The sequence below is a fragment of the Pan paniscus genome, chromosome 9, assembly GCF_029289425.2.
Source record: "Pan paniscus chromosome 9, NHGRI_mPanPan1-v2.0_pri, whole genome shotgun sequence".
Classification (NCBI taxonomy): domain Eukaryota; kingdom Metazoa; phylum Chordata; class Mammalia; order Primates; family Hominidae; genus Pan; species Pan paniscus.
The window spans coordinates 74,005,563-74,029,684 of record NC_073258.2 but is presented as its reverse complement, the minus strand read 5'-3'; the positions used below and the strand labels follow the sequence as shown (position 1 = coordinate 74,029,684).

Here is a 24,122-nt window from a genome sequence, read left to right as displayed (position 1 = left end):
TTACATTAAATTATTAAGTTATCCTTCTGGTAATTAATTTTTCTTTGTATTTTTAGGACATTCAGTCAGAAGAAGGCTGCTATTGAAAGAGAGTATGCACAGGTAAGCTTGAAATTGGAGGTCCCATTCTAGGTATACTTCTTTTCCGTTGCTTAAGGACAGAGATGGTTTTTGGAGAGAAGCCATAGTATCCCTATGCCTTCCTTTTCTTGTTATTTCTTTCTTGTTTTTTTTTTCCTGAGATGGAGTCTCGCTTTGTTGCAAGGCTGGAGTACAGTGGCGCAATCTTGGCTTACTGCAACCTCTGCCTCCCAGGTTCAAGCGATTCTCCTGTGTCAGCCTCCTGAGTAGCTGGGACTACAGGCGTGTGCCACCACACCCAGCTAATTTTTGTATTTTTAGTAGAGACAGGGTTTCACCATGTTGGCCGGGATGGTCTCGATCTCTTGACCTCATGATCCGCCCGCCTTGGCCTCCCAAAGTGTTGGGATTACAGGCATGAGCCACTGTGCCCAGCCCTTTTCTTGTTATTTCTGTCTCATTTTGATCCCCCACTTTGCTGCCTTTGAATCATTATAAAGAAGGTTGTAAACCTGGAGGAGACATTATTTACTATATTTGTAAAGTATTTACAAGTATGAATAATAATACTTTTTACAAGTTTGTTGATTTATTCTTCTTTATATGCCCCATTCTCTGCAGTTTAGGAAAGGTTAATTTTTCATCACGCATTTAGTTCTCATTATGACTGTGTTGATAAAGAGTAATAATGCTTTTAGTGGATGACATGGAGCTTTTCCTAGGGAAATTGAAGCATTTCCTTCTTTAATTTTACTTAGACCTTTAGTGGAGTCCAGATTACAAAATGTGACAAGAAAAAATTATGTTGATGTATCATTTTATGGTTGTATAAGAATTAATAACTATTCTTTCATGTACAAAGATAATTTGATACAGTTTGAAAATTTTGACCCTTTAAGCAATTACTTTATATGTGGGGGAGTATTCTAAAATTGTTATTTCCTTCTGCAAATTGTAAAAGTTGTCTTTGTAGCAAAAATTTTAAAATATGGGAGATTGTTAGAAGGAAAAATTAACATACAGTAAATTTTCTACATGGTAACCACTATTGCTGCTACTGTTGTTATTCTCATTATAAATAATGAGAGATTGGGGCATGACTCTTTTAGGCTTTGTCAGATTTTTTAATGAAATTCTAATTTCATTATAGTTAATTTTGTAGCTGTTTGCCTTTATTTTTGATTTGATAATCTTAGAAGAAAATCACCTATTCCTTGAAAGCTAGACAGAACTAATTAATTCATTGGTTCAATCAGTAGTTGTTGAGTGCTTATTGTGTATCAGGTGCTTTACATAATGAATAGCATCAGTTTTAATATTTCTGTTGACTGCTTTTTCTTTTCTTTTTTTTTTTTTTTTGGGACGAGTCTCACTCTGTGATCCAGGCTAGAGTGCAGTGGTGCGATCTCGGCTCACTGCAACTTCCACCTCCCAGATTCAAGCGATTCTCCTGCCTCAGCCTCCTGAGTAGCTGGGATGACAGGCACACGCCATCACGCCCAGCTAATTTTTTGTATTTTTAGTAGAGACTGGGTTTCACCATGTTGGCCAGGATGGTCTCAATCTCTTGACCACGTGATCCGCCTACCTCGGCCTCCCAAAGTGCTGGGATTACAGGCGTGAGCCACCGCGCCCAGCCGATTTTTGTATTTTTAGTAGAGATGGGATTTTGCCATGTTGGCCAGGCTGGTCTCGAACTCCTGACCTTAGGTAATCCGCCCACCTCGGCCTCCCAAAGTGCTGGGATTACAGGCGTGAGTCACCGCGCCCGATCTTGAATGCTTTTTCTATGCCTGTATAATAAATACTAGTAATGATAGCTGACATTTATTGAATCCTTACTTTGTACCATGCTCTGAGTATTTTATATATGTTATCTGGTTTGTCCTTTCAAACCTGTGAAATAGCAACAGTTATGATGCCCTTTACAAATACACTTTCATACATGTACACTACATATATATTTATAAAATTGAGATGAAAGTCTATGATACGCTATTTTAGCCAAGTGCAGTGGCACATGCTTGTAATCCCAGCTAGTAGGGAGGCTGAGGCAGGAGAGTTGCTTGATCCCTGGAGCCGGAGATTGCAGTGAGCTCAGATAGTGCCATTGGACTCCAGCCTGGGCGATGGGAGTGAAACCCTGTCTAAAAAAAAAATAGAAAGAAAAAAAGTCTATGATATGCTTTAAAAATTTTTAATACAAAATCAAAATTTTTATATGATATAGTCTTCTGTAACAAGATTTATTTATTTATTTAATTGAGATGGAGTCTCACTCTGTCACCCAGGCTGGAGTCCAGTGGCGCCATCTTGGCTCACTGCACCCTCCACCTCCCAAGTTCAAGCAATTCTCCTACCTCATCCTCCCGAATAGCTGGGACTACAGGTGCGTGCCACCATGCCCTCCTAATTTTTGTATTTTTAGTAGAGTTGGGGTTTCACCATAGTGGGCAAGATGATCTCGATCTCTTGACCTTGTGATCCACCTGCCTCGGCTTCCCAAAGTGTTGGGATTTCAGGCATGAGCCACAGTGCCTGGTCGATTTAAAGTTTTAATCAAGTAAATAGGACATGTTTATTATTTAAAATGTAAAATAGTACATTAAATTTTATGAAAAATGAGTCCTCTGCTCCAATCCCAGTCTTTTTCCACAAAGATTAAAAGTGGATGTCTACTTTGGTTCTCCTGGTGATTATTTCTTTTTCTTTATTTTATTTTATTTTATTTTATTTTATTTTTGTTGTTTTTTTGAGACAGAGTCTTGCTCTGTCACCCAGGAAAAACTAGAGTGCAGTAGTGCAGTCTTGGCTCACTGCAACTTCCGCCTCCTGGGTTCAAGTGATTCTCCTGCTTCAGCCTCCTGAGTAGCTGGGATTACAGGTGCCTGCCATTACACCCGGCTAATTTTTGTCTTTTTAGTAGAGATGGGGTTTCACAATGTTGTCCAGGCTGGTTTTGAACTGCTGACTTCAGATCATCCGCCCACCTCAGCCTCCGAAGGTGCTGAGATTACAGGTGTGAGCCACCATGCCCAGCCTCTATATCTTTAAATAATATGCTTATAACTCACTCTTTGTCAATTCTAGACATTATCACTTGATTACCTATAATAAATGAGAAACTTACTAAGCCATTCCTCTCCAGCCTACTCTTTTCAATATAATTGTGGCACTACTTTAGTACCTTTGTTACTTTTGTAACTCTAAATGATATATTTAAACTTGGTCTATTTTTGTTAAATACATATATGCATATAGATATTTATGCTATGTATCTGTGTGTAAATATGAATGTATGCAGGTACAGTGGAATTACATTTTACAGAGTGGTCAAAGTTAAAGTCAAATTTACCCTTGAAAAATTTCTTTTCTTTTTTTTTTTTTTTTTTTTTTTGAGACAGGGTCTTGCTCTATCACCCAGACTGGATTGCAGTGGCACAATCATAGCTTAGTGTAATCTTGAACCCCTGGGATCATGTGATCCTTCTGCCTCAGCCTACTGAGTGGCTGGGACTACAGGTGCATGCCACCATACCTGTCTAGTATTTTTATTTTGTAGGGACAGGGTCTTACTATGTTGCCCAGGCTGGTCTTGAACTCCTGGGTTCAAGTAATTCTCCTGTCTCAGCCTCTCAAAGCACTGGGGATTAGAGGCATGAGCTACCGCGCCTGGCTGAAAAATTTCTTTAAATGTCTCTCAAATAGATTATAACTAGTTTTGTTTATACAATCCTATATAATAATGTATGTAAACTATGTAACGTATCTAATAATGCATTTTTAAAATTTTTATAAAGTAATCATATGCAGAAATTAAAATACTCCAGTGTGTCTCTGCTTGGGAAAATCGAGCCCATTTATAGAGAGCCAGTTTACTGCCTGTTTCTGTTACTTATCACATTTGCCCTTTAGATGATCCTTCTGAGTTCTTCTTACTCTTTAATGTTCTCCCAATTAATTTTCAACTTATTTTCTGAGTATATAGACAAAGATATTTCTATCCTCTCTTTTTGATTGTGTAAACATTGTTTTTACTTCTTGTCAATAGTAGAGAAACCTCTGAAATAATTAGCATATTCTTTCTATAGATTTTGCCAGTATGCATTGATTATTTCAGGCTTATTTGCATTTCCTGTATGGGGACAGGATGTGGTCAGAGAGGACAGTTGCATTATTTAAATTATTTACTTCTAGGCCAGGCAAAGTGGCTCACGCCTGTAATCCCAGCACTTTGGGAGGCTGAAGCAGGCGGATCACGACGTCAGGAGTTCGAGACCAGCCTGACCAACATGGTGAAACCCCGCCTCTACTAAAAATACAAAAAAAATTAGCCAGGCGTCGTGGCGGGTACCTGTAATCCCAGCTACTCAGGAGGCTGAGGCAGGAGAATCACTTGAAACCAGAAGGCAGAGGTTTCAGTGAGCCGAGATCACGCCACCACACTCCAGCCTGGGCAACAGAGCAAGACTGTCTCAAAAAAAAAAAAAAAATTATTTCTCTTAACTCTTTTGGCTTAGTGTAGACTTGAAATTTTGGGGAATACATTTTAAAAAGTTGAAATATAGCCTATTTATAGTAAGATGGACAAGTCCTTAGTACACTGTTTGATAAATTTTTGTGAACACACTCATGTAACTATTATCCAGATTAAGGTATAGAACATTACCAACAGGCCAGGTGCGGTAGCGCACGCCTGTAATCCCAACACTTGGTGAGGCCAGATCATATTGATCACTTTAGATCAGGAGTTTCAGACCAGCCTGACAACATAATGAGGCCCCATCTCTATAAAAAATAAAAAAAAATTAGCCAGGCGAGGTGACGCATGCCTCTAGTCCTAACTACTTGGAGACTGAAGCAGGAGGATCACGTGAGTCCAGGATTTCAAGGCTGCAGTGAGCTGTGATCGCACCCCTGTGCTTCAGACTTGGTGACAGAGTGAGACCTTGTCTCTAAAAAAGAACAATCCCCTATCCCCCAAGAACATTATCAGGGCCCCAGAAGCAGTTAATATTCATACCTTTCAATGGCAACCAGTACTTTTTTTTTTTTTATCAGAATAGTTGTTATTTTTGGATTTCTAATTTTTGAACTTAAATGGCATCATAGAATATGTACCCTTCTGTGTCTGATTTCTTTCATTCAGTATTCAGCTTTTAAGCTTCATGCATGTTGTTGCATGTAGTAGTAGTTCATTCTTTATTGTGTCCACTGAATGAATATATCACAATTTATACTGATAGAGAAAATTCCTATTCTTGTTTTGTATGACTTTTGACTAGGGCTTCTAAACAAAGGTTTTATACGTGTCTTTAAGTGGACATATGAACATATCTTTCTTTGGTATATGTCTGGGGGTAGAACTGCTAGGGCATCGGGCATGTGGTATGTTCTACTTTAGTAGATACAGCCAGTTTTCCAAAGTGACTGTACCAGTTGACATTCTCACCAGCAATGTATGAGAGTTCCAGGTGCTTCATATCTTTGCTAAAGTTTAGTATTCTCTAAAATTAAAAAGACTGACATTTTGGTGAGTATATAGTAGTATCTCATTTTCTTTTTAATAAGCTTTAGAAAAATTGACGTATACATACAGAGAAGAGTACAAGTCATAATTATGTAGCTTCAGGAATTTTCAAGGCAAACACATCCATATAACTAGCACCCAGGTAAAGAAACACATTAACAGCATCCCAGAAATTCCTCTTCTCCCTGCCATTACTGCCCTCACTCTTACTCAAGGAATCTACTATACTGACTTAAAAAAATAGCTTTATTGTTATGTAATTGATACACAATAAGCCACACAATTTATAATTTGATAAATTTTGGCATGAGTATGTACCTGTGAAACTAGCATCACAAGCAAGATAATGAACACATCTGTAAGCCCCCAAAGTTTTCCTGTGTATCCTTATAATCCCTCTCTCCCAGCTGGCTTCTTCATTTAGCATTAACTATTTTGTAGTTTATGTTGTTGTGTGCATCAGTATTTCATTTCTTTTTATTGCTGTGTAGTATTCCATTGTATGGATATACCACAGTTTATCCATTTTCCTGTTGATGGACATGTGAGTTATTTCTGTTTTTTGAGTATTATAAATAAAGTTGCTATAAACATTTGTGTATGGATAAGTGGTTTCATTCCTCTTGGGTAAGTGGAATGGAATGGCTGAATCATTTTTAACTTTTTAAATAACTGCCAAACTGTATTCCAAGGAGTTTTTTCCCACCAGCTGTGTATGTGAGTTCTAGGTGCTACACGTCTTCCTCAACACTAGATATAGTCTTCTTAATTTTTGATATTGTGATAGATGTGTAGTAGTATTTATTGTGGTTTTAATTTGTATTTACCTAATATCTAATGATGCTAAGCATCATTTTCATGTGTTTATTTGCCATCTGTATATATTCTGTGGTGAGGTGTTTGTTCAAATATTTTATTGATTTTTTTTAAAATTGGGTTGTTTGGTTTCTTAATTTTTAAAGAAACATTATTATTAAAGTTTTCAAACATATGTGAAAGTAGAACGAATGAGCGTTTAACAAACTTTTTTTTTTTTTGAGACAGAGTCTCGCTCCGTCGCCCAGGCTGGAGTGCAATGGCATAATCTTGTCTCACTGTAAGCTCTGCCTCCCGGGTTCATGCCATTCTCCTGCCTCAGCCTCCTGAGTAGCTGGGACTACAGGTGCCCGCCACCATGCCTGGCTAATTTTTTGTATTTTTAGTAGAGACGGGGTTTCACCATGTTAGCCAGGTTGGTCTCGATCTCCTGACCTCGTGATCCACCCATCTTGGCCTCCCAAAGTGTTGGGATTACAGGCGTGAGGCACTGCGCCGGGCCTAGCATAACAAACTCTTATTAGCTATCACCCAGCTTCTACTAGTATCAATACATTACAAAATTTGTTCATTTATAGCTTCCCACCTGCTATCCCTTGCTGGTTACTTTAAAAAATACTTTTATGTATACTTTTAATTTACATACCATTAATGATTCATCAATCTTAAGTATATAATTAAATGATTTTTAGCAAACATACAAAGTTATGCCATAATCAGCACAATTCAGTTTTAGAACATTGCCATTATTCCAGTTCATCTCCTGTGGCTGTTTGAAGTCAGTCTCTACTTTTATCCTGAGCCCAAAGTAACCATCAGCTTTATGTCTCTCTAAAATTACCTCTTCTGGACATATCATACAAATGTAATCATATGGTATGTCTCCTTTCTTGTCTGTCTTCTTTCGCTTAGCAGATATTTTTGAGGTTCTTACATGTTTTACTATGCATCATTAATTTATTCCTTTTTATTGGTGAGTAGTGTTTCTTGGCACAGATATATAACATTTTGTTTATCCATTCACCAACTGGTGAACATTAGATTGCTTCCCATTTTCCTATGTTTCAAATTTGGTTATTAGGTATAATGCTGCCTAATAACCATATTAGTCTCTATTTAGACATGTTTTCATATTTCATATTCTAGTCTTTATTTAGACATGTTTTCATATTTCTTGGGTATGTACTAAGAGTAGAATTTTCACATCATTTGGTGATTTTATGTTTAACATTTTTTTGTTTGTTTTTGAGATGGGTTCTCACTCTTGCCCAGGCTGGAATAAAGTGGTATGATCATGGCTCACTGCAGCCTCGACCTCCCGGGGCTCAGGTGATTCTCCTATGTCAGACTCCCAAGTAGCTGGGACTACAGGTGTGCACCACCATGCCTGGCTAATTTTTGTGTTTTTAGTAGAGATGAGGTTTTGCCATGTTGCCCAGGCTGGTCTCGAACTCCTGGACTCAAGCGATCCGACTGCGTTGGCCTCCCATTGTGATGGGATTACAGGCGTGAGCCACCATGCCTGGCCCCCGTGTTTAACGATTTTTTCTTTGTTGATTTTTTTTTTCTTTTGAGACAGTCTTGTCAGTGGTGTGATCTTGGCTCACTGCAAACTCTGCCCCCTGGGTTCAAGAAATTCTCATGCGTCAGTCTCCTGAGTAGCTGGGATTACAGGCACGCACCACCACTCCCAGCTAATTTTTGTATTTTTAGTAGAGATGGGTTTTGCTATGTTGGTCAGGCTGGTCTCGAACTCCTGACCTCGAGTGATCCGTCCTCCTTGGCCTCCCACCATGTTTAACTTTTTAACAAATGATCAAACTGTTTTCCAAATTGACTGTATCATTTTGCATTTCTACTTTGCATTGTGTTTGCATTCTCGTTTTGCAATGCATGAAGGTTCTAGTTCTAGTAATGTCCTAGCTAATACCTGTCATTGTCTGTTGTTTCTGATAATAACAATCGTAGTGGCTATAATCAATCATTATGAATGGTGCCACTGTGAACATTCTTATATGTATCTTTTGGTGACTATATGAATGTGTTCTATTGGGTATTTACCTAAGGAATGGAATTGTTGTGTCATAGGTTATGTGTTGTTCAGCTTTAGGAAATATCATGAAATGGTTTTCTCAGGTGATTATTGCAATTTACAATCCTGTGAACAGTGAATGAGAGTTGTTATTGCTTTAAATCCTCACCTATACTTGGTTTTGTCTGTGGTTTTCATTTTAGCCTTTCTGGTGAATATATGATGGTAAAGAATTGTGGGTTTGATTTGCACTTTCCTGATGATTAATGAATTAGAGGAACTTTTCATATCTTGATTGGGCATCTAAATATTTTGTGTTATTAAGTGCCTGTTAAAGTCTCTTGTTGGCTTTTCTCTTATTGATTTATGGTCTTTCTTTCCCTGCCTCCCTCCCTCCCCACCGTCTGTCTGTCCATCCTTGGGACAGGGTCTCACTCTGTCGCCTAGGCTGGAGTGCAGTGGCGTGATCCTAGTTCACTACAGCCTCGAACTCCTGAGCTCAAGTGATCCTCCTACCTCAGCCTCCCAAAGTGCTGGGATTGCAGGCATGAGCCACTGTGCCTGGCCAGTTTTACTATCTCTTTATACGTTCCAAATTTGACTCCTTTGTCAGATGTATGTATTACAGATATCTCTGTAATCTCATGTGGAAATGTTTTGTTTGGTAGCTTTTTATCTGTTAATGGTTTCTTTTGATGAAAACAAGTTTTTAATTTTAAGGAAATATATATTTTTTTCTTTTATATTCAGTGCTCTCTTTATGTCCTACTTAAGGGTATATTGCTATCCTAAAGTCCACCTTGAGGTGTGTTATGCAGTGTTCTGGAATTTTTATTGTTAAATATTTCACATTTAGTTCTATGGTCTTTCTGAAGTAAATTTTCGTATGTGATATTGTATTGGGGTGAGGATTTCATTTTCTATGTGGATATTCAGTTGAAGCATATTTTATGCTTGCACATATGCTTGCACATATTTTATACTTGCACACATAAGTCCTTGCACATACAGAGTTTTATTCTATGATATTATGTAGTCTTGCAAGCATATTTTGTGCTTCCTCAACTGAAAATCCATATAGAAAAGTTTATTTTTCTATATGGATTAAAAAGTTTATTCCCCCTGACTGCACTCCAGCACTGTATTGAAGTGATATTTTGTGGCACATTAGTTAACTGTGTATGTAAGTCTGTTTCTGGACTTTTTATTCTAGTCAACTGACCTATCTTTGAAATATTTTTTTCCCGGTATCGCACTGTTTTAAGTACTTTGTCTTTATAACAATAAATCTTGATATCTGTTCGTTTAAGATCTTATACTATTATTGCCCTTTATATTTTCTTATACATTTTAGAATCAGTTTGTTAATTTCTCCCATATGCTGCCTGATATTTTGATTGGACTTGGTTTGAATCTTTAAGTCAATTTAGGGGGAACTGATATCTTAACAAGTCTTCTAGGTACTGTGGTTACAGCAATGCTCAAAAAAGAAAAAAAAATCCTTGCACATATACAGTTTTTATTATTTGGTTTTATGTGGTCTTCCAGTTAAATATATTAACTTCTTTCTCTTCAAAGCCACTTATATGGCATTATGGCCAACTGGAAAAGAATGACTTTTATAGAAAAAGAATAATTTTATAGAATTATTACGAGGAATGTATATTGTTATCCTCTGTGCAAAGGATTGATTGACTAAAAAGATTGAGCATTTGTGAGGTTTACAGAGCATACAGGTGAGCCATCCTAAAAGAAAAATATTGTGAAGGAAATTAATTCAAGTGGGATTGATCGTATGACAGCAATTTGGAAAATTTTACCTCAAGCACATGCAAAGTAAACTTGTATTACCTCTTTAGGGCGATGTTAGAAGAAAGAAAGAAAATAATATTGCAAAACCCTGCTTATATAATTGGAGGAATTCAAGCAGTGAACTTTTTCAAGTTGCTTGGTAGTTTCAGTTTCCTACAAGAGTATTAATGTTTTATTTTTAAGTATGGTTTGTGAAGTTCACTTTGTAATTCTCCAGAAGTAACAGATGTATTGCATATCTGTTTCTACAAATGACAAATGTATCTGTGAAAACAGAAGTCATGTAAGAATAACTGAGCAACATTAAATATTAGGGAACAATCAAGTCTAGCTTCTGACTGCAATTAGCTAACCACTGAGGTGTTGGTAAAATCATTTGCATTACTCAAACTGAAATTGCTACAGGCAAGTGCTGTGTATTAAAGTACTTCCTGTAGTCTTTGGCAGAATGCTGCTAGTGAAGGAAGGATACAGAAGGTTACTGTGGCTGGAGAGAAGGAGCAGGAAAACATTGTGGACTTTAAGGGCGGCTCCTTGCTTAAAGACAAACACAGAGTAAACACAGACATGTTGGCAAATACCCTGTGGTATTTATACTGTTGCACCTAAAATTTTTTGCTATTTTTACTCTTTTAAGAAATAAAATTATGAAGACTTGGGCATACTATACAAGAAGTTAGTGTTATGTGCATGTGGTGGGGGTTCTTTTTTGGTGAATTTCATCTGCATAGAAACTTAAAAATGTAGCTTAATTTAGCGGTGTGTGGTTACTTTTCTGTCTAATGCTATTAGAGATTAATGGTGAATATATTTGGAGCTTTTCTTTCTGCCAGTCTTGTCCTATAGAACAAATAAGGAGACAGGATAACTATCACAATAGGACGTCCACCAGGGCAAAATTGAGTATTATTTTCTGTGTCCTGTTTTGTAAATTACTTTTTAAAATCTTACTGTTTATTTTTATTTCATTTTTCCTTATCTTATAACAGTGTTTAGAAATTCATATAGAAGGAAGAGCAGATGGATTCCTCTCTCGAAATAGTTGGTACAGTTTGATTTTTAAGTTTTTAAAAACTTCATTAAAGGAAGTTTTAAAAAACTTCATTAAAAATTTAATTAAGTTTTTAAACTTCATTAAAGAAATGGTGGCTATAATTAAATGTTAGTACTCTTGGGGACATAGATTTGCTAGTAAGTTTCACTTTTTCATGGCTATTCGGTAGCACATCTCGTAAAGGTGTTGAGAGGAAATCATTGTTGATGCTGATCCCCATTATTTTCCTCCCCAAACCTTCTGTTTCTGTTAATTAATTTAGTGGTTAGGCCAGGATAAAACAGAGTGGAGAGAGGGGAGAATTCAAACTAGATCTTTGATTTTGAACCTTTTGTGTGTGAACATGCCCGTTTTTATTTTGGCTCCTTTTATACAGGACATAGTGGTCTGCGTATGTCTTCACTCATTTGTTGTTTACCTGGTCCCACTGGTTGAGTTTGAGTCCCCTGCCCTGACCACTGATCAAAAAATAAGATTTTTTATAGGCACCTCTGTCTTAACCTCTCTATATCAGTTTTTGCTGTGGACTCTTTCTCTGTATTTTGGGTTAAAGAACATATATTAAGATCATGTGTCAGGCACTGTTCTAAGCACTTTACATAGATTAACTCATTTATGTTTTCCCTATAACCTTTGAGGGATACAGTAGTTACTGTTATTCCCATTTTATAATTGTGGACACCAAGACAAGAAACCTGTGTTTCACTCTGTCCATTTCCCTCCCTTCAAATAATCTACTACTGGACACTTTTTTTTGTCTTTTTGTTGAGATGGAGTCTCATTCTGTCGCCAGGCTGGAGTGCAGTGACGTGATCTCGGCTCACTGCAGCCTCTGCCTCTCAGGTTCAAGCGATTCTCCTGCCTCAGCCCCCCGAGTAGTTGGGACTACGGGTACACACCACCATGCCCAGCTAATTTTTTTTTTTTTTTTGTATTTTTAGTAGAAACAGGGTTTCACCATGTTGGCCAGGATGGTCTCAATCTCCTGACCTCGTGATCTGCCCGCCTCGGCCTCTCAAGGTGCTGGGATTACAGGCGTGAGCCACTGCGCCCAGTCCTGGACACATTTTAAGAGAGACATTGGCAGTCTGAGGTGCATCCAAAAGATGACCAAAGTTGGTGGTGGGGTTGGAAATCATGCTTTTTGGGAAAATGGTCAAAGAAACTGCATTATTTTCAACAGCCTCCATTATAGATTTCATGTGTATGCACGTGAACTGAATTTGACTAGTTTTTTGTAACTGAAGTGCAAAACTAGGAAGAGGGAGTAGAGAGATCAGGATGACAGAAGGTATTAGCTAGTTAGAGCAGCTCCAGAATGGAAGAGACTGTGTCTTCCAAAAGTGTTCTTGTAAAATAATTGGTAGACCATCTTTTAGTAATATTGTAGGAGGCATTTATGTAAAACATTTTTCTCCTTAAAAGTTTTTGTTTAATGTTTCCAATTGCTTGTGGTGTTATAAGACAAATAAAACATGTGTAAAGGCCCTTCCCATCTGAAGGATGCCAGTTTGCAACTTCTGCTTTAATTGTTCTAGGTTTTACTTCTGAATCAAACTAAATTCTTAGTTTTCAGACCACATTATTTCACTTCCAGCAGACTGCTTTTACTGAGGTATGCTTAAACCTCACTTAACTAACCACTGAGGTGTTGGTTAGTTATTAAGTGAATGGTGACGCTCTAAGGTCACCATTCACTTAATAACTTGTTCAATTTCTTTTTTTTTTTTAATTTGACATTTAGGCCGGGCATGGTGGCTCACGCCTGTAATACCAGCACTTTGGGAGGCCGAGGTGGGCAGATCACTTGAGGCCAGGAGTTCGAGACCAGCCTGGCCAGCATGGTGAAACCCCATCTCTACTAAAAATACAAAAAAATTAGCCAGACATGGTGGCGGGCGCCTGTAATACCAGCTACTCAGGAGGCTGAGGCAGGAGAATCGCTTGAACCCGGGAGGTGGAGGTTGCAGTGAGCCAAGGTCGTGCCACTGCACTCCAGCCTGGGCGACAGAACGAGACTCTATCTCAAAAATAAAAATAAAAATAAAAAACCCTGACATTTATCAAGTATCTACTTTACGACTGGCATGATGCTAGGTTCTAGGGATGTCAAGAGAAGGTTGGGATATATAGGCTGTTTAGTGCTGGAATGTTATCAGTAAAACAGAGTGGTATGAGATGAAGCTGAGGAGCAGACAGGGCCTATGCCATATAAGAGGCTTGTAAGAAATAGCCTTATGAAATAGACTACACTTATAGGGATATTGTTCTGGAGATTGCTTTCCATGTCATTAATAGACCATTATATGAAGGCTAGGAACATCTTTGTTTACCCTATATTTTCTTCTTGGGACAATGAAATTCTTGTTACTGATAAGTTTCCTTTTTTACTTTTGCCAGAAGTTCTTGTGACTGATAAGTTTCCCTTTTTACTTTCGCCACCTGGAAATTCAGTTGAAAATTCAAGCCCATGTATGTGCATTCTAACTTTCTACCTGGTCTTGATCTATTACTTGATGTAATTTTCTGTGACTCTGTTTTTTTACATATTTAGTTACTGTTTTATATATATTCTGATAAGTGATTTAGATTCTTTGTGGAATGAGACCAATGTATCATTTATGAATCTAGATGTTTTATTTACCTTGCTGGTACCCAGAGTCATTTGTCATTTGTTAATCTGGGTCTCTTGCTTTTCTTCAGTTCTGGAAAGAATTTAGTCATTTCTGCAAATATTGCTTCTTCAACATTATTTGTATCTATCTCTTTTTAAAGTTTTAATTGTTGTATCTTGGATCCTCTTAATCTATTTTCCATGTCTCTTGGTTTTTTCACATATTTTTAATTCTTTGCTCTTTGTGCTATGTTCTGGATGAATTAACCAGTTTGAACTTCCAACTCACCAATTGTCTATTTAACTGTGTCTATTTGAGGGTTTTATCTTATCCATTGCTTTGTTAGTGATCATATTCTTTCTAGGATTTTTGGTTCTTTTTAGGGATGTGTGTATATATGTATGTATGTATATATGTTCTTATACCAGTTTTTTTTCAGTTCTGTGTGTTTTTGTAATTTCTTATTCTTTTAAAATTAGAAATGATTTTTAAATTTCTCTTTGGATAGTTATTTTGTAGTCTTTTTTTTTTTTTTGAGACAGAGTTTTGCTCTGTCACCCAGGCTGGAGTGCAGTGGTGTGATCTCTGCTCACAGCAACCTCTGCCTCCAGGGTTCAAGTGATTTTCCTGCCTCAGCCTCCCGAGTGGCTGGGACTACAGGTGCATGCCACCACGCCTGGCTAATTTTTGTATTTTTAGTAGAGATGGGGTTTCACCATTTTGGCCAGACTGGTCTCAAACTCCTGACCTCAGGTGATTAGCCCACCTTGGCTTCCTAAAGTTCTGGGATTACAGGCATGAGCCACCGTTCCTGGCCTTTTTTTTTTTTTTTTTTTTTTTGGAGATGGTTTTGCTCTGTCATCAGGCTAGAGTGCAGTGGCGAAGTCATGACTCACTGCAGCCTCGACCTTCTTTACTTAAGCCATCCTCCTACCTCAGCCTCCCAAGTAGCTGGGACTACAGGAACATGCCACCACGCCTGGCTGACTTTTTGTTTTTTTAATTTTTTTTTCTTTTCTTTTTTTTTTTTTTTTTTTTACTTTTTGTAGAGATGAGGTCTCACTATGTTGCCCAGGCTGGTTTTGAACTCCTGGGCTCAAGCAGTCCTCTTGCCTCGGCCTCCCAAAGTGTTGGGATTACAGACATGAGCCAGTGCACCTGGCCTGAAGTCTTTATAAAGAGTTTTATGTATAATTAACTTCATCTGTACCAAATGTGTGTTCCAATTGTTAATTTTGTTAACTGTATAAAAACTGATAAAACTTTAAACCAAAAATATATAAAGGAATCTAATTTTAGTTCACCTTGTGTTTTCATAATAACTTTTTTTTTCTCAACTTTTTTTTTAACTTCAGGGGTATACAAGCAAGATGTTCAGGTTTGTTACATAGGTAAATTTTGTGTGCCATGGTGGTTTACTGTACAGATCATCCAGGTATTAAGCTCAGCATCCATTAGTTATTCTTCCTGATGCTCTCTCTCCGCCCCCCAACCCCACCCCCCCTCCACCACCCACCGCACAGGTGTTCAGTGTGTGTTGTTCCCCCACCATGTGTTCTCATTGATCAGCTCCCACTCACAAGCGAGAACATGCACATAATAGCATATTTTTAAAGAAGAAATTATTTCTTCATTTATTTGGGGTACTGATATGGTTTGCCTGTGCCCCCACCCAAATCTCATCTTGAATTGTAGTTCCCATAATTCCCATGTGTTGTGCGAGGGACCTGGTGGGAGTTAACTGAATCATGGGGGCAGTTTCTTCCATACTGTTCTCGTGGTAGTGAATAAGTCTCACGAGATCTGATGGTTTTATAAGGGGAAACCCCTTTCACTTGGTTCTTATTCTCTTGTGTCTGTCACCATGTAAGACATGGCTTTAGCCTTCTGCCATGATTGTGAGGCCTCCCAAGCCACGTGGAACTATCAGTCCATTAAACCTCTTTTTCTTTATAAATTACCCAGTCTTGAGTATGTCTTTATCAGCAGTGTGAAAATGGACTAATGCAGGTACCTCATAAAGGTCCTTGTAAGACTGTTCTCAATGATTTCATGTGAAATGATTTTGTATTTCAATTGCTGGAATATTGGTTTAAAGCCTCATTATGAGAGGTAGGGTTTTTTGTTTTTTTTCATTCCGCTCATTTTCTCTGTGCTTATCCTTCTCTGTCTGATGATTTTGCACTTGTCCCTTTTCAACTCCTAAGTCTTTAATGTAGAACCAGGTCTTATAAATGCTTCAGGGATCTTGAACATGATGATATTGGGGATATGGCAGACCTACCACTGAACCAGAGGGGAAGTTCAAATCGTTTTTTATTCAATTTAAGAGCATATCTATTTTCTTTCTTTCTTTTTTTTTATTATACTTTAAGTTCTGGGATACATGTGCAGAACGCGCAGTTTTGTTACATAGGTGTAATGTGCCATGGTGGTTTGTTGCACCCAACAACCCGTCACCTATGTTAGGTATTTCTCCTAATGTTATCTGCCCTCTAGCCCCCAACCCCCAACAGACCCTGGTGTGTGATATTCCCCTCCCTATGTCCATGAGTTCTCATTGTTCAACTCCCACTTATGAGTGAGAACATGCAGTGTTTCGTTTTCTGTTGTGATAGTTTGCTGAGAATGATGGTTTCCAGCTTCATCCATGTCCCTGCAAAGGACATGAACTCATCCTTTTTTATGGCTGCATGGTATTCCATGGTGTATATGTGCCACATTTTCTTTATCCAGTCTATAATTGATAGACATTTGGGTTGGTTCCAAGTCTTTGCTATTGTGAATAGTGCCGGAATAAACATACGTGTGCATGTGTCTTTATAGTAGAATGATTTATAATCCTTTGGGTATATACCTGGTAAAGGGGATCTCTGGGTCAAATGATATTTCTGGTTCTGGATCCTTGAGGAATCACCACACTGTCTTCCACAATGGTTGAAGTAATTTACACTCCCACCAACAGTGTAAGAGCGTTCCTATTTCTCCACATCCTCTCCAGCATCTGTTGTTTCCTGACTTTTTAATGATCGCCATTCTAACTGGCGTGAGATAATATCTCATTGTGGTTTTGATTTGCATTTCTTTAATGACCAATGATGATGAGCATTTTTTCATGTCTGTTGGCTACATAAATGTCTTCTTTTGAGAACTGTCTGTTCATATCCTTTGCCCACTTTTTGATGGTTTTTTTTTTCTTGTAAATTTGTTTAAGTTCTTTGTAGATTCTGGATATTAGCCCTTTGTCAGATAGATTGCAAAAATTTTCTCCCATTCTGTAGGTTGCCTGTTCACTCTGATGATAGTTTCTTTTGCTGTGCAAAAGCTCTTTAGTTTAATGAGATCCCATTAGTTTTGGCTTTTGTTGTCATTGCTTTTGGTGTTTTAGACATGAAGTCTTTGCCCATGCCTATGTCCTGAATGGTATTGCCTAGGTTTTCTTCTGGGATTTTTATGGTCCTAGGTCTTATGTTTAAGTCTTTGATCCATCTCGAGCTGATTTTTGTATAAGGTGTAAGGAAGGGATCCGGTTTCAGTTTTCTGCATATGGCTAGCCAGTTTTCCCAACAACATTTATTAAATAGGTAATCTTTTCCCCATTGCTTGTTTGTGTCAGGTTTGTCAAAGATCAGTTGGTTGTAGGTGTGTGGTGTTATTTCTGAGGCTTCTGTTCTGTTCCATTGGTCTATATATCTGTTTTGGTACCAGTACCATGCTGTTTTGGTTACTGTAGCCCTAGTTTGAAGTCAGGTAGCGTGATGCCTCCAGCTTTGTTCTTCTTGCCCAGGATTGTTTTGGCAATGCAGGCTCTTTTTTGGTTCCATATGAACTTTAAAGTAGTTTTTTTCCAATTCTGTGAAGAAAGTCAGTGGTAGCTTGATGGGGATAGCATTGAATCTATAAATTACTTTGGGTGGTATGGCCATTTTCATGATATTGATTCTTCCTAGCCGTAAGCATGGAATATTTTTCCATTTGTTTGTGTCCTCTCCTATTTCCTTGAGCAGTGGTTTGTAGTGCTCCTTGAAGAGGTCTTTCACATCCCTTGTAAGTTGGATTCCTAGGTATTTTATTATCTTTGTAGTGATTATGAATGGGAGTTCACTCATGATTTTTCTCTGTCTGTTATTGATGTATAGGAATGCTTATGATTTTTGCACATTGATTTTTTGGATCCTGAGACTTTGCTGAAGTTGCTTATCAGCTTAAGGAGATTTTGGACTGAGACGATGGGGTTTTCTAAATATGCAATCATGTCATCTGCAAACAGAGACAATTTGACTTCCTCTCTTTCTATTTGAATACCTTTTATTTCTTTCTCTTTCTTGATTGCTCTGGCCAGAACTTCCAATACTATGTTGAATAGGAGGGATGAGAGAGGGCATCCTTGTCTTGTGCCGGTTTTCAAAGGGAATGTTTCCAGTTTTTGCCCATTCAGTATGATATTGGCTGTGGGTTTGTCATAAATAGCTCTTATTATTTTGAGATACATTCCATTGATACCCAGTTTATTGAGAGTTTTTAGCATGAAGCGCTGTTGAATTTTGTCAAAGGCCTTTTCTGCATCTATTGAGATAATCGTGTTTTTTTGTGATTGATTCTGTTTACGTGATAGATTACATTTATTGATTTGCATATGTTGATCCAGCCTTACATCCCAGGTATGAAGCCGATTTGATCATGGTGGATAAGCTTTTTGATGTGCTGCTGGATTTGGTTTGCCAGTGTTTTATTGAGGATTTTCGCATTGATGTTCATCAGGGATATTGGCCTTAAATTTTCTTTTTTTGTTGTGTCTCTGTCAGGCTTTGGTATCAGGATGATGCTGGCCTCATGAAAGGAGTTAGGGAGGATTCCCTCTTTTTCTGTTGTTTGGAATAGTTTCAGAAGGAATGGTACCAACTCCTTTTTGTACCTCTGGTAGAATTTGGCTGTGAATCGGTCTGGTCCTGGACTTTTTTTAGTTGGTAGGCTATTAATTACTGCCTCAATTTCAGAACTTGTTATTGGTTTATTCAAGGATTCGACTTCTTTCTGGTTTAGACTTGGGAGGGTGTATGTGTCGAGGAATTTATCCATTTCTTCTAGATTTTCTAGTTTATTTGCATGCAGGTGCTTATAGTATTCTCTGGTGGTAGTTTGTATTTCTATGGGATCAGTGGTGATATAAGAATATCCCACAGGATATCACCACTGATATAAGGATATCACCACTGATCCCACAGAATCAGTGATATCCCTTATATCATTTTTTATTGCGTCTGTTTGATTCTTCTCTCTTTTCTTCTTTATTAGTCTGGCAAGCAGTCTATTTTGTTGATCTTCTCAAAAAAACAGCTCCTGGATTCATTGATTTTTTTTTTTGAAGGGTTTTTCTTGTTTCTGTCTCCTTCAGTTCTGCTCTGATCTTAGTTATTTCTTGTCTTCTGCTAGATTTTGAATTTGTTTGCTGTTGCTTCTCTAGTTCTTTTAATTTTGATGTTAGGGTATCAATTTTAGATCTTTCCTGCTTTCTTTTGTGGGCATTTAGTGCTATAAATTTCCCTCTACAGACTACTTTAAATGTGTCCCAGAGATTCTGGCACGTTGTGTCTTTGTTCTCATTGGTTTCAAAGAACATCTTTATTTCTGTCTTCATTTCATTATATACCCGGTAGTCATTTAGGAGCAGGTTGTTCAATTTCCATGTAGTTGTGTGGTTTTGAGTGGTCTTAATCCTGAGTTCTAGTTTGATTGCACTGTGGCCTGAGAGACTGTTATGATTTCCATTCTTTTGCATTTGCTGAGGAGTGTTTTACTTTCAATTATGTGGTCAATTTTAGAATAAGTGTGATGTGGTGCTAAGAAGAGTGTATATTCTGTTGTTTTGGGGTGGAGAGTTCTGTAGGTGCCTATTAGGTCTGCTTGGCCCAGAGCTGAGTTTAGGTCCTGAATATCCTTGTTAATCTTCTGTCTCATTAATCTGTGTAATATTGACAGTGGGGTGTTAAAATCTCCCATTATTATTGTGTGGGAGTCTAAGTCTCTTTGTAAGTCTCTAAGAACTTGCTTTATGAATCTGGATGCTCCTGTATTGGGTGCATGTATATTTAGGATAGTTAGCTCTTCTTGCTGCATTGATCACTTTACCAATATGTAATACCGTTCTTTGTCTCTTTCAATCTTTGTTGGTTTAAAGTCTGTTTTATCAGAGATTAGGATTGCAACTCCTGCTTTTTTTTGCTTTCCATTTGCTTGGTAAATATTCCTCCATCCCTTTATTTTGAGCCTATGTGTGTCTTTGCACATGAGATGGGTCTCCTGAATACAGCACACTGATGGGTCTTGACTCTTTATCCAATTTGCCAGTCTGTGTCTTTTAATTGGGGCATTTAGCCCATTTACATTTAAGGTTAATATGTTATGTGTGAATTTGATCCTGTCATTATGATGCTAGCTGGTTGTTTTGACCATTAGTTGATGCAGTTTCTTCATAGTGTTGATGTTCTTTACAATTTGGCATGTTTTTGCAGTGGCTGGTACCGGTTGTTCCTTTCCATGTTTAGTGCTTCCTTCAGGAGCCCTTCAAAGGCAGGCCTGGTGGTGACAAAATCCCTCAGCATTTGCTTGTCTGTAAAGGATTTTATTTCTCCTCTGCTTATGAAGCTTAGTTAGGCTGGATATGAAATTCTGGGTTGAAAATTCTTTTCTTTAAGAATGTTGACTATTGGCCCCCACTCTCTTCTGGCTTGTAGGGTTTCTGCCGAGACATCCGCTGTCAGTCTGATGGGCCTCCCTTTGTGGGTAACCTGACCTTTCTCTCTGGCTACCCTTAACATTTTTTCCTTCATTTCAGCCTTGGTGAATCTGACGATTATGTGTCTTGGGGTTGCTCTTCTTAAGGAGTATCTTTGTGGTGTTCTCTGTACTTCCTGAATTTGAATATTGGCCTGTCTTGCTAGGTTGGGGAAGTTCTCCTGGATAATACGCTGAAGTGTGTTTTACAACTGGGTTCCATTCTCCTTGTCCCTTTCAGATACACCAATCAGATGTAGATTTGGTCTTTTCACATAGTCTCATATTTCTTAGAAGCTTTATTCGTCCTTTTTATTCTTTTTTCTGTAATCTTGTCTTCTTTCTTTATTTCATTAAGTTTATCTTCAATCACTGGTATCCTTTCTTCCTCTTGATCGATTTGGCTATTGAAACGGTGTATGCTTCATGAAGTTCTCGTGCTGTGTATTTCAGCTCCATCGGGTCATTTATGTTTCTCCTCTACACTGGTTATTCTAGTTAGCAATTCGTCTAACATTTTTTCAAGGTTCTTAGCTTCCTTGCATTGGGTTAGAACATGCTCCTTTAGCTTGGAGGTGTTGGTTATTACCCACCTTCTGAAGCCTATTTCTGTCAATTTGTCAAACTCGTTCTCCATCCAGTTTTGTTCCCTTGCTGGTGAGGAGTTGTGATCCTTTGGAGGAGAAGAGGCATTTTGGCTTTTGGAATTTTCAGCCTTTTTGCACTGCTTTCTCCCCATCTTTGTGGATTTGTGTACCTTTGGTCTTTGATGTTGGTGACCTTCCATTGGTGTGTTTGAGTGCACATGCTATTCCTTTCTGTTTGTTAGTTTTCCTTCTGACAGGCCCCTCTGCTGCAGGTCTGCTGGAGTTTGCTGGAGGTCCACTCCTGACCCTGTTTGCCTGGGTATCATCAGCAGAGGCTGCAGAACATCAAAGATTGCTGCCGATCTTTCCTCTGAAAGCTTCGTCCCAGACAGGCACCTGCCAGATGCCAGTCAGAGCTCTCTTGTATGAGGTGTCTGTTGGCCCCTACTGGGAGGTGTCTCCCAGTCAGGAGGAACAGGGGTCAGGGACCCACTTGAGGAGGCAGTCTGACCCTTCACAGAGCTCGAACACAGTGCTGGGAGGTCCACTGCTCTCTTCAGAGCCACCAGGCAGGGATGTTTAAGTCTGCTGAAGCTGTGCCCACAGCTGCCCCTTTCCCTAGGTGCTCTGTCCCAGGGAGATGGGGGTTTTATCTGTAAGCCCCTGACTGGGGCTGCTGCCTTTTTTTCAGAGATGCCCTGTCCAGAGAAGGGAAATCTGGCAGTCTGGCCACAGCAGCCTTGCTGAGCTGCAGTGGGCTCCACCCAGTTCGAACTTCCCAGAGGCTTTGTTTATACTGTGAGCATAAAACCACCCTACTCAAGCCTCAGCAATGGCGGACGTCTCTCCTCACACCAAGCTAGAGCATCCCAGGTCGATCTCAGACTGCTGCTGTGCTGGCAGTGAGAATTTCAAGCCAGTGGATCTTAGTTTGCTGGGCTCCGTGGGGGTGGGACCCGCAGACCCATACCACTTGGCTCCCTGGCTTCAGCACCCCTTTCCAGGGGAAGTGAATCGTTCTGTCTCACTGGTATTCCCGGTGCCACTGGGGTATGGAAAAAAAGAATTCCTGCAGCTAGTTTGGTGTTTGCCCAAATGGCCACCCAGGTTTGTACTTGAAACCCAGGGCTCTGGTGGGGTAGGCACTGGAGGGAATCTCCTGGTCTGCAGGTTGCGAAAACCATGCGACAAGCACAGTATCTGTTCCAGAGTTCTTCAGGCTCAGTCCCTCATGGCTTCCCCTGGGTAGGGGGGAAACATTCCCTGACCCTTTGTGCTTCCCAGGTGAGGTGACCCCCCACCCTGCTTCGGCTCGCCTTCCATGGGCTGCACCCACTGTCCAACCAGTCCCAATGAGATGAACCAGGTACCTCAGTTGGACATGCAGAAATCACCTGCCTTCTGCGAGGATCTTGCTGGGAGCTGCAGACCAGAGCTGTTCCTATTTGGCCATCTTGCCAGCAATCCTCGCCTGTTTTCTTTTGCTTCTATTTATCAACAGTTCTATATAAGTTCTTGTTCCTGGCAGCTGTTGGTTGCATTTTTTCAGCCTTCCTTCATGAACACGGGAATCTCACTATAGTGCCTGGTTTCAAGCTATGAACCTGGCTCCTGATCCCTGTCCCACTGTGAGCCCTTTTAGTTTCCTTTACTTTGCAGGAGCCAAACTCTCCATTGCCTTCTTCTTAACCTAGAGTTTTGTGTATTTCTAACTTCAATCTTGCCCACAGCTTTGCTTTTCTGGCCCAGGGGAAATAGTTATCTTATTTTCATGCCCATTTTTGTCTTATAGTTTTTTCCTTTTTATTTTTTAAATCTCTCATTCATAAGTGTTTTCAGTGGGATGAGTGGACAAGCCATCAAAGCATGAAATAATTACATGGTCTTCATGCAAAGTCTTTCTTAGATAGCCTTTATGGCTCCTTCTGGCTCTGACATTGTATGATATACTATTGATTATTTCCCCTGGAAAACTTTCTCACTGTAATGTGTTCCTTCATTGCCTGTGAGAAGGAGCACAAGACAAATAAAACTTTTTTTTTATCCTGGTATTTTTCCAGGCTCCTGGTATTAGAATGTTTGAAATGAAATTATACAAAATGTCTTCAGATAAATTATGAGTTCTTGGGAAATTATGTTTGAATTTGCTGGTGACAGATAATAATAAGAAATAGGTAGAAATGAAGATATGAATAATGCTTCAATTTCCTAAATGCCAAAATATGGTACAATTAGACATTTGTTTAAACTTCCTTGAATGGGTGTTACTTTCCTGAGGTTTAACTTTAAATTAGTGGCTGCATTTGCATTCATTCAATGAATCTATTGGGTGACTAACTCCTTATACAGTAACAGAGTCACAGAGGTTAAGGCTAGGCTTCTAGAGGTGTTAGTCATCTCTGATAGCAGTGTATCCTACCTGCTTTTAAAAAGAACATTTTAGTAAGGATAGGAGGTATACGGTAGAGGAATATATAATTTGCTTTGTTTGTAACAGGAATACCTGAGAATGTACTGATGACCATGTAAACAAAGTACAGTTTAGGGTAGGATTTCTGCAGATATAAGCAAAGTTTTGGTACAACAAATGGTTAATTTATCAAGTCTTCTATTAGTCAAGGATTGTTTGAGAGTATGCTAAAACTGTTGTCTGTTCCTTAACCGTGGGTTTTCATTGTCTTGGGATGAGAATCCATGCTTTCAGATTGCCAGAATTCTGGAAGTGTTCACAGCTAGGGGAAAAAAAGAAAAAAAAAGAAAGAAAGAAAACCTCACAGAAAATTTTTAGTAAAATTCATTATTAGCCGGTTTCTCAGGACTT

At 38.8% G+C, this 24,122-nt stretch overlaps 1 protein-coding gene across 10 annotated transcripts in view; it reads left to right on the top strand.

Moving 5' to 3' along the window:
- Nucleotides 1-24,122, top strand: part of FCHSD2 (FCH and double SH3 domains 2) — a 303,655-nt gene that overhangs the window by 58,186 nt on the left and 221,347 nt on the right. For 9 of the 10 annotated variants that reach the window (XM_034933324.3, XM_063608661.1, XM_055093757.2 and 6 more), the window contains one exon: nucleotides 57-102. The exons of the other annotated variant lie outside the window; for it this stretch is intronic. In XM_034933324.3, the coding sequence (XP_034789215.1) occupies nucleotides 57-102 (46 nt within the window). The remainder of the gene's footprint in view (nucleotides 1-56; nucleotides 103-24,122) is intronic. 10 annotated transcript variants of the gene reach the window in all.